General features: G+C 35.3%; 1 protein-coding gene across 1 annotated transcript; it reads right to left on the bottom strand.

The window, feature by feature from the left end:
* Window positions 1-296: 296 nt before the first annotated feature.
* On the bottom strand, window positions 297-8,506 carry LOC119840866 (uncharacterized protein C05D11.1-like). Its single transcript, XM_038367647.1, has 15 exons — window positions 8,203-8,506; window positions 7,745-8,090; window positions 7,364-7,466; window positions 7,088-7,210; window positions 6,064-6,177; window positions 5,371-5,523; window positions 4,561-4,830; window positions 4,181-4,323; window positions 3,825-3,933; window positions 3,228-3,398; window positions 2,663-2,899; window positions 2,331-2,450; window positions 1,857-2,152; window positions 1,102-1,276; window positions 297-494 (listed from the first exon to the last, which is right to left on the bottom strand). Exons 1-15 carry the CDS (start codon window positions 8,339-8,341, stop codon window positions 312-314), a joined length of 2,682 nt encoding a protein of 893 aa, XP_038223575.1. The 5' UTR covers window positions 8,342-8,506; the 3' UTR covers window positions 297-311.
* Between the last annotated feature and the right edge of the window lie 3,170 nt (window positions 8,507-11,676).

The raw sequence follows: 11,676 nt of genomic DNA, 5'->3' as shown, positions 1-11,676 counted from the left end.
TAATAAAAGTATTGGTTACTATCACGTTTCTGTGAAAAAATTTCATTTACTTCATAAGGAAACAAGCACCTTATTCTTATGCAAACCGTAAAGTTGCAAACCTAAAAAATACTCAGTTGTATATATAACTTCATTTTAATGAGACAGTTGCAGACACACCTTGAATTTTGTAATTCCGTTCGAAATTTTGTAATTCTAGTTGTGAAAGCAATAAAGATGATTATGACAGTCGGCTTCCCAGTTTTGGATAAACGGGCCTCCGTGTGTTTCTCATTCATTCAATTTAATTGTTATAGACTTGTGTGAGTGTGTCATGGACCAACAAAAAAAATTTTCCCGTGGCTCCTCACCAAGATCGACTTCGCCTTGGCGTATGCGGCGGGCGCGTTGGTGGCGCGGTACAGCGACAGCACGAGCGCCGCCTCGGCGGGCGCGGCGCGCACCGCGTACCCGTACGACAGCCCGCCGCCGCGGATCTCGCGCCACATCGGCCCCTGGGGACATGGGGACATGGGAACTCATCATATGGGCCCCTGGGGGAATTTATATGTTCGTTTAACTAGCCCCGGGCTACAGAACAAGACACATTTATTACACACTAGCAGTTCGCGTCAGCTTCGCCCGTGGTACATATAATATAGCCTATGTCACTCAGCGAAGTTGCAGCTTTCTAATGGTGAAAGAATTTTTAAAATCGGTCCAGTAGTTTTTCAGTTTATTTATTACAAACAAACAAACAAAAATACAAATTCTTCCTCTTTATAATATTAGTGTAGATGTGTAGATATTTGGGAAAAGTTTTCTTGGTATTGGCAACAATTTCTTATATAGGCAAATTATATCGACATTTTGGTTATAGAACGTTAATGAATAAACAATTTTATCAAACGTGATATAAGCTTATAGAGGATTTTAAGTAATGTGTGTTTAAAACCGTGTTTGTTCGATAGGGTATTTTTATGAATAAGACCGTAAATATAATGCGTCGGATTCGCGCTATTTTATCCAGTTGTTCAATCTGATATCTTTATTGTTGAAACATAATGTATATGATTTTAACAAAATCCATCAAGAAGCCACCATACAAAGAATAGTGCTTACCTCTAATTGCGTGAAGTAATTGAGGGCCACGGCCAGCGGTGCGGTTTCGACCAACGAGTAGCCGCTGGGCCCAGCGCTGAGCTGCGCGAGGAAGGACGACTCGAGCCCGCCCACGCCCACCACGAACCCGCCGCCCCAACCTGACATTAGTTCCGCGTCGCTGTATAGCTTTGGCCTGGTTGGAGATAATTGGTGATTAATTTTACGCGAGTTATATATATTTAGAAATAACGCGTAAAGTACAATTTTTGTATGACCTTCAAGACATGTTACACCTTAGTCTCCCCGTGACCACACTCCTTGTAAAGTGTTCGAAACGTCGCGTTAATAATAAAATGAATAAATCGCGTTTAAAATCCGTTAAGAAGTCTTTAATTTCTAATTGGTGATTAGGATAATTGTGTCTATGGAACACACTGTTATGCAAATATATTCATAAAAAAAATATTGTATTAAATTGGAGGCACCCAGTTATATACAGTGCTTTGTCTTAATGATCCCTATTTTTTGATATTTATTTTGTAAGTATAAGTAAAGTAGTCTCAGTTATTTAGAACCAGAAATAGAGAGAACTATTCTGTATTAAAGATCACATACCACTATCTCAATGAACAATCCATACTTAAGAAAATTACTTACATTAATTATATGTAACCCTACCACCACAGACGAAGATTTAAATAGATTTTAAATAAAATAATTTATTCAAATACATCATATACCCTTTAATGACATACTTAAATATGAAGACTTACTCAACGGGTATAATTTCGTTCGGCCTCGCAAACTGTTTCCACGGCTCCGTGCTCAGGGTATATCTTTCCAAATCACTGGCGAGATGCAGCCACGGTTTAGCCGTTATATTGCCGAGTGTCACTCTAGCTTCGCTTAATGCGTTCTCAGCTGAGTCGCCGCCAGCGTTGAGCGTCTCTATCAGCTCTTTGAGGAACTTCTGTTGACGCAGCACTGATGACCAATGGATATTGCTGTCCTTGCAGTACAAGGAATCGCGAAGCATGTCATAAACCATTTTGTGTCCGTTGCGACGTACCTATAACGAATTGCGACAGCATATGTTATCAAAATATTCAAAAATACTATTAAAATCATAAAATGCAAAGGCATTAACATATCTAAATAGACACTTAATTTATCAGCGTAAAATTACCATATATGGTTGCAATAATACAATTTAAGTATCTCTTAGATTTTATAAAAAACATAAATACCTGAGCCACATCATTGATAAGTCTCTGAGCGAAGACAAGCAACCGTTCCTTGGTCAATTCAGCAGCATACAATACTTCATACAGATGATTCACAACTTGTACATAGTCTGCAGGTTCACACTGAAAATCGCATTTAGTAAAATTCAGACAACGCTTAAATAATATTATGCAGATAATATTTAAGAAATTTGGGAGTTACAATTGCTGTTAAAGATAAATTACGCTTTTGTAAATAACATGAAGAGAAAATATAAGTTGGCTGTAGGTTTTAATAAAAAAAGGGGCAAGAAATTTACAATAATCCCAAGAAACATCGCAAAGCCTATGCTTACCCTCGTCTCAATATGAACAAAGTTGCCATACTGCCCCACAGTGAAGTTCCCCGATTTCCCAAACCCAATATCATTACTGAATGTGACAGTGAGTTGCTCAGTGGTAGCGATGACTTCCTCATGCGGTATGAGCTTGCCTCCTCTCCGTACAGGACACTCAGCTAGTGCGTTCAGATGCAGGGGGAGCCACTTGCGCGTGAGCTGGTCTATGGACGTTGTGTCCAAGACTATGTTGATCTGGATGAAAGAGTACGTACGTTTAAAGTAACAAAACAATATAATTTACTGCTGTTGTAATATTTAAAGAACCTATAACATGTCAGTTTAAATATTCAACATATTTTGGTAGAACCTTTCATAGAATTGTCATAAACATTTTGTTGAAATCATAAACTTTCTAAAAACATAAATTCATTCAAAGTAAAATTTGCGTGATTATAAAATTTGTGAATATAATACACTTGGCTCTCTATGTCACTTCTTAAAAATCTTTACCGAAATATCAAAAAGGACACTCACAGATTAAAGAAAAAGTTACTCTAGACGTCTTTATAAAGTAACTCACATAAACAAAGTTAGTCTTCAAGCTATGCACTCTCGTATACAAAGGCACTTCCTTAAGGTCGAAGTATGGGCAGGGCTCGGCGCCTGAGCTCCAAGTGGTGATGTTGTGGCACTTGAGGTTGTCGCATGACGGCACTGGCACTGACGCTAGTGTGCCCGGGGGAGGAGGGCGCTGTGGGGTGATGAGAAATTTAATTATGACAATTTTAATTAATTTTATATCATAATATTTTACGATAATATAAATTAATCTGTTCGTCAACAACGCACAGAGCGATTAAATATTGTTGGTTTTTACGAAATGATTAAGAAATAGTAAATTTATGACATTTGCTTGACAGCAATTGTGTTTTTCCATAATAATGAGCACTAACACTAATATCATCGAAAATAGAAAAAAATCATAAAAAAAATCAAATCAGATTTGACTAACATAGACAAAGAAAATTATATAACATTTATAATTATCATATACGTTTCATCAATTAACAAAAGAGAATTAGTGGAATAGGAAAGAAAAATAGTCTAATAGTAATATAATTATGTAGAGAAATTTGTTGCAATTTAAGTTTTATTGTAACACGCGATAACTCAGTACCTCGTTGAATTCCATAGCTTGTTCCAGTTCTTTAGCTTTTTGTGCTAAGCCTGTTTCTCCTAATTGTGCTCTTTGTTCTTCCAGTCGCCTCTTTTCTTCTTCTGCCATTCTGAAAATATTCTCATTATAAAGCAACAAGTTTAATGAAATCGCACACAACATCTTGTCTTGGAGTTGCCTAAGGTTGAGGAAATATATGACCATTTCATAAATAATTCAAACCCATGTCATTTGGAAACAGTCTACAATAACTACTAGTAGTCAGAATTATATTTTCATACATCCATTGCATACCAAGAATAATTAACTTTAATTTTGTTATTGTATCAATAATTCAACTTCAATAATATACTAACTTTGCTTGCAATTCGATACTTGGCGATCCAATGATAGTTATGACGTCATCGGTGAAATACTTCTGTAATAAGCCCAACCAAAATGCCGAAGTTTCTTCTAACAGTTCATGCATAGATTCTTGGGGGTTCATTCTTAGTCGGAACTGAAAATGAAGAAGTAAATCGGATCAGTTTAGATGATATAATCAGAGATAATCAATGGTTCAGATGCTAAATGGTGAAAGCATCTAAAATCTAAACAAGTATTTTAATTTAATAGATAAATAGAACAGAACCTAAGACACATATTATTTGCTGTTAAATCAAAACATGAAATGTTACACCCAATATCTAAAGTGAATCAAGAAAACTAGGATAAAAATAAGGTAAATATTTCTTACATCTTCTTCACTCTGTGAGTACAACGCGTCGCCAATACACCTGAACGCGACAGCATGATGCGGATCCGACTCCAAGCTAGCTATGCTCTCTCTCAACTGCTTTCTGAGCAAAACTTTCATTCGCTCCATGTCAATCACCTCTTCGCCATTTCTAAGACTTTTTAAGCAGGCCTGTGCTTGCGCGCGCGCAGCTTCGAGTTTGTCGATTGGAACATTGTCCAGTTCTATTTTAATTAAGGACGCGATGTTTTCAGTTAAGTTGTATGAGACCTGAATAAACAAGTATTAAAATTTACATAATATAAATTCAAAATATCAATTTTATATGATCTTGTAATTAAGCCTAAACTGAAATTATAATTTGCGAAATCGTGTCTACTCATAATTTCCCCAATCTAAAGGGCATAAAAATAATCAATGCTCTATTTAAAGATACTTAGAGGTTTTTTGTGCAGTGGTGGCTCTGTGGTGAGAACCTCGGACTTCAAAATCGATAAGTCGGGGTTCGAGACCGGGCGAGCGTGCAGGAAACAAATTGATTTTTCAATTTATCTGCGCATGTAGATAACATCACCACTGCTTAAAACGGTGAAGGAAAACATCGTGAGGAAACCGGCATGTCCGAGAATCAAAAGTTCGACGCCATGTGACATCTGCTAACCCGCACTTGGCCAGCGTGGTGGATTATGGCCTGAACCCTCATAGGAGGCCTGTGTCCCAGCAGTGGGAACATATAAGGGCTGATGATGATGAAGAGGTTTTAAAAAAATAATCAAAACAAAAAACAGTAATCAAAATAAACAAACTCACGTCACCCGCAAGGGCATCCTCCCGTTCCACCAAACAGCGTTGCAGCGGTGCTGCGGCAGTGTCACAAAGATACCTCAGCAGCACTGCACATCCTGTTAGTTCCTTAATGGCATTCACTTCTGTGAGGAGTGGACCACGCCAACCGAAAAGAACCTATTTGAAAATGGAATGCTTTAGTCATATTATGTTTACACTTGCTGTTACTGCCGCTACGCTTGCGTGATAAATGTTTATGGTTGAAAATCTCATTACCTATTTCTGGCATATACATCTGGCATATGAATTCATATTCATGAAATTAAAATATGTGTTATTCATAACAAAGACCACCTCCATGAAATAGTGGTTAACGCGTGAGTGTAGAACTGAGGGGTCCTGGGTTAGAATCCCAGTGGAGACGCATAAAAAAAGTCTCGGTCTGGTAGGACACAGAAGGCTGATCACCTACTTGTCCATAAAAAGAAAATCGATCAGTGTAACAGATGAATCTGTCCCATACCCCACTGAAACTTTTATCACAATAACTGATATAATATTGAAAAATATAGAAAACCACATGAAAAACGATTATTTTCATTAGTTACCCTTTACTATTAGCTATGATAAGAGGTGCTCATTGGGACAATTTAATTGGGAATTTTTAAGCCAAATTATATTTACCAAATTATTTAAAAAAAGTAACAAGAATTATACCTGTCCGCAATCTTCAGTATCAGCAGGCCACTGTTCTCTTAAATCTCCATAATTAGGAGGAGGTGGGATGGTCTGCCATGGCTTCATCCATTCTTCTTGGACCTCTACCTGCCTCTGTAAATAATACAAAGAAATTAATTTAACATCACATGGACGTGAATGCATTCTAATACAGGGGTGTGAGGTGTGAGGTGATTATCAAGTTTCTTTTGTAGCTGCATATTTCCGATGCAAGATAACTCTATAAATATCATACCTGATATGTTTCATACTCACAATGTCTCACAAACTAAGCTGATCACCGACTGACTGAGAGTTATCAATCTATTTTGTGAGAGGCTGTGATAATTATATTAAAACACACAAAAAAATTTAAAGTTTTATACATATAAATCATAAAGCTTTTTGATATGTAATGGGAAATTTGATATTATTATCTTGTGACACTATTAGAATGCAAAAATTAATAAATATATAAATAAAATTTTATATAAACAATGTACAGTCAAAAATGTGTTTTTATTGTACATCTGTTTTTGTTTCAATCAAATTAAATATATGAAGCAAAAAGTTTATTTGCACTCCACTTGTAGTTTATACATATAAAGAAGTTATACCGAATTTTCGTATCGTTTTAAAATTATACATAAAATACACATTAAAACAATAATAAATCTCACATGCCTAAAATATGTTAATTATAAGACAGATTGTTCAATTTGGAAATGTTAAATGAGGTTGAATCTCTACCACTGCCGTTCCAATACTTATATTATTCAAATTAAACTTTATTTTTCCAGTAAACAGGATTATACATAATTATTACCTTAATATAGATCTTAGACATAGATATTGCATGTTCAATTCCTCAAAAGTCAACCAACATTAATGTTGTGATAATCTGTAATCTAAATATAGTTTACCTTCACAATGCAATAAAAACAAGTAAACAGGTACAGTAATACCAGTTCTAAATCAACCCACTGCAGGTAAATTAATATACTACCTATAGATATGTACTCACCTTTGCAATGATGTCATCCTCCACAGTGGCCAATGCTTTGAACACATCCTCTGCTTTAATTTGCCCAGTTAAGATGATTGTTAGGTTTTCAGCCCTGTAAAACTTCTTGTGGAAGTCTCTCACCTGTGAAAAGTATTCATAGAAATTTTAAATACAGACTTTGCTATGTATTTCGTATAAATACATTAAAACTGCATGAGAATTTTTGATACATTGCCAAAATAGCGTTCAAAAATATTTTATGGAGCTCTCAAAATTCTGTCTGCAAGTACATACTTTAATATTTGTTGTGGATTCTCGCAGGTTTTTCATGATTCCACCAGTTTCTGAAGAGTAACCACTGTTCGGATACATGGCACGAAGTAGTCTCAACTGGCATCTGAAAAATGCAGAAGCAAATACAAACATTACAAACAATTTTTAGTCAAAGATTTAACTATCTTTATGAAAGTTCTATTTTCACATTTGTATAGATGAATTAATTCCAATTAATATTTAATCTAGTTTCATGAAAAATTGGGGAGGAGGACAATGTGAAATTTGATATGAAATATGAAGTTATTGAAAAATTAAAAGATGAATGCAAGTGTGTATTTTCAGTTTTTAGTTAAAAATACATTATTTACTTTTACAAACTTACAAAATTTTTAAGTATACCTGCTATCTGCTGAATTCTCTCTGCCCTGCATTTCGCAGTATACCACTCCTGCATTGTCACCATCTCCATCTATGTGATGAACTTCCGTTGTAAAGCCCTGGTCTGTTAGAGTAGGTCTCAAAATATGGTCCAGATATATAGGCAGTAGTGTTAGCATGCCGGCATCTCCAGCAGTATAAATTGTGTAGCATGTGTGATCAATGTCTGTCCAAGCATTTGTACCATGGGCCATGCAACGGTTAGCCAATAAATCAAGTATTCCTTTATAGGGATACCGTTCTGATCCCAAAAAAATGAGATGCTCCAGGGTATGCGGTAGTCCATCATCATCATGTGCTTCCGTCGCTGTATAGAAATACAGAAATTTATAAATGTATTTACATATTCTCACATTTTTATGATGTGATTGTTTCTTTTTATGATTCAATGTTTATTACATATAAATATTATTACATACCGAGACAGAAAAATCCATTTACAAGCGGACCTTCAACGTCTGCAATAATAACGGTTAAGCCAGTTTTTTCGGATACATACTTCTTTACCGGTACTACATCGGAAGCCTTTGTGGAAGAAGTAAGTTTAAAATGAGACATTTTAACTATTTTACTGGAGTTTACTTATTCCTAAAATGGCAGTTATTTATAAAGCTTACACCTAAAATATAAATACAGCCTGCTTATTCTGTAAATACACAAGTAGAAGTGGGAAATACAAGAAGCAATAATAGATATGTAGCTTGCAGGTAAGCAGATAAAAAATTTTCAAAATGACTTTGACGTTTATTTTACAATTGTTTAGAAGACTGCCACAGGAGTCTCGCGATTGAGGTATAGTGCGCGCTACGAAAGAAGACATTTTATATCTTTAGATAAAGATATAAAAATCTGAGATAAAGACGCAGTCTACTAAGTATAAAGGTTTTTTTATCAGTTATTTACTACCCATATACCAGTGGTGAAGTATGAATTGTATAGACACATATGTTTAATCTTTCAGTGCAATCCAGTAAATCAGTGCGTTTCATCAGAGCCCATAATACTCTTTATATCAAGTCACAGAGTACTCACAAGCAACTCGTGATTTCTCTAGACAATATGTCCGATCTGCACAATTTTTATCTTCACCGTGGACTTTTTTCGTGGCACCTTACTAGTAGTACTAGCAACATACAACAGTATGTGGTGGCAGTACTTACTCCATTTATATAGGCACTATATCTATGACTGACTTTGTAGAAATGTTATCAATTAATTATAGAGGGTGGAGGCAGAAAATGTTAACAAAATCGATTAATCGGTTGTGCAATACATGTAATTGTAAACTTATATCGATTATTTTTAGGTTACAGCTAACATAAATAAAGTTAACATCAGACGGCAGCACATGAAGGAAGATGCTATTCATGTGATTTTATTGTGTAAAATTTTCGAAATTATTAATTGAAGGATGTCATGGAATAGAAGATATAGAGTATTATACTACTCTTTGAATTTAAACACAGAAGAATGCTAGCTATTATATACATACTCTATGGATAGTATCAAAAATGGTTATTCAAACATAAAGATACTACCAATATAGTTAACAATATAAATCACTAGATGTATGCGTTTATGCTATGCTTTGCATTATGATTTGATCACAAATACAAGCTGAATATGGTATTTGACATTTCGATCATTAACGACCCTAATAGGGATCGAAGATTCGATTTGCGATTCCTGGATGTAAAGATATTTCATTCAAAAGTCACTGATCTCACTGGTCCCCATTTATACCTACTGATAATAATATTACTTAAGATGATGCCTATTTGGTAGGTACGTCATACCTCATTATAATTCGTAGATACCATTTCGATACGTAGTCGAGAACGTTTCGGCACGAATTGGGCCAGCTTGCACCGGGGAGGTACCACAGTATGGTGAGTGGGGGAGCCGAAGATCCATATCCTTTTTCTTAACCTTCCCAGTCCTTTCCTCTCGTCAATCAATTATTGACCCATTTCCAATCCGAAGTCGGTAATATATTTGTAGAGGCGTAGGGTCTGTATCGAGCTTAAGCCTCTTCAAATGTTCATGGGCGGTGGTAGCTTACCATCAGGCGCTAAATATAAATAAGTAATGTCTAAAAGAATATTCTACGTAGAGTTTATTCTTCGGTTTGTGTTTATACCCTGTATTCCATAAGCCAGCCCAATTTTTTGTAAAATATGACAATTTTTATGTATATATGTGGTCACTTTATATATGTATAGTTGGTGTTAACTTTATTGTAATCAACATTGCTCCAACAAAAATAGACCATATTACCATGCTGACTCACTTGCGTGAAAACATTAGTTCATACATTTTAATGTACGTATGTTCATGTTGTGACTGACGGGCATTATATTATGAAAGTCTATTGTTATAACTTTGAACCCAAAGAGTATTATAATACTATTTGAACTATTTTACGGGTAAACGCGCGAGAGGTCGTGCAAATCTAGTAGGCTAATCAAAGATAGTAGTACCTATAATAATAAGGACTACGGCGTACCGATTACCTATACTGAATCTGTATTATTAGTACAAATCATATTGGTACCGATTAATTTGCCGTACATAATTAGTGATGATATCCGATAACAATATACATTATCCGATAAATAATTGAGTATTTCCCGTTTTACGTCTTTTATCAGTACAGACAGCATGTATTCGGCTTAATTTTAGCTTTGATTTAATATTCCTGTATCAGCTAGTTCTCGTTTATGACAATGGCCTATCTACGTACAGTTCTAAAACAAGATAATCTTTTCATCGACACTCCTTAAGCTTTATGTCGAACTCCCACCGACTAAAACCCCACTGTGTTCCGACGAGCCGCTTTAGTGAAGGGGTCACGGGAGCTGGTTAGTATACGTAAAGGAGAGATTCAGTAAATTTTTTTTTAGGCGATAAACAATTAGAAATAAAATAAATTTATTATTATTGATAACATATAAAAATTATTCCTATCTTATATATTTCATTCATATCTAATAATGAAAATGTGATTAAATATAGAAGATGTAACGGTCTACACTCTACACCATTTGACTTATAAGGTCAGGTCAGGAGTTTCTGATCAGGTCGAGTGACAAATCAGAAACTAAACCTAATGATTCCTTAAGCTAGTTATGTGGTATGTTTTTTTGTATCTGGGTAGTTAGGAGACAAGACAGTGACATAGGCTGATTTATCGCGAAGAAATTTATTATAATTCCCGTTGATCTTCCAACTATGATCTTCCATTATAATGAGCATTTGAAACGCTTCTGAATTTATGAAAGTGACATGTGTGGCAATTGTTATTTTTTTTGGCCAAGTGGAAGAAGCCGCGGGCGTAAAGCTAGTAATATAGAAAAACTTCTACTCCAGTCACAACTATAGGCCGCACATAATAATTTATGGTGACCGCGTGCACGATATCCATTCCATCATGTTAATTTAGTAACTGCTATTTTATAACGGCACTTTGTGTGATTTTAGTTTCCTCGCATCAAATCAAGACAGCTCGATTAAGCTTGATGTCTTCTATGATTGGCTTTGTGGCACTGATCAAAACAACATTATCCATGTCATGTGGTGGTAAAAAATGTGTCATTTGGCTATTATAATATAACAGACTGACCGCGGTTTCACCCGCGTAAGTCCGTATCCCGTAGGAATATCGGGATAAAAAGTTGCCTATAGGTTATTCCAGTTGTCCAGCTGTCTGTCTACGTACCAAATTTCATTGCAATTGGTTCAGTAGTTTTTGGGTGAAAGAGCAAAAAACAGACGCACATTCTTACAAACTTTCGCATTTATAATATTAGTAGGAATATTAGGATAGTAGGATATATAGATAGGATAACAGATATGAGCAATAAATGAAACGGATAAAATCATATTATTTATCA

Source organism: Zerene cesonia, chromosome 1 (assembly GCF_012273895.1).
Source record: "Zerene cesonia ecotype Mississippi chromosome 1, Zerene_cesonia_1.1, whole genome shotgun sequence".
In the NCBI taxonomy this organism is placed as follows: Eukaryota; Metazoa; Arthropoda; class Insecta; order Lepidoptera; family Pieridae; genus Zerene; species Zerene cesonia.
Note: the sequence above shows the minus strand (reverse complement) of the source record. Positions and strands in the feature narration are given on the sequence as shown.

Coding starts and splice junctions, on each gene's coding strand:
- LOC119840866 (XM_038367647.1), bottom strand. CDS start 8,341: ATGTCTCATTTTAAACTTACTTCTTCCACAAAGGCTTCCGATGTAGTA. Junction 3,399..3,824: donor AAGCTATGGAATTCAACGAG/GTACTGAGTTAT, acceptor ATCACCCCACAG/CGCCCTCCTCCCCCGGGCAC. Junction 2,153..2,330: donor TTATCAATGATGTGGCTCAG/GTATTTATGTTT, acceptor AATTCGTTATAG/GTACGTCGCAACGGACACAA.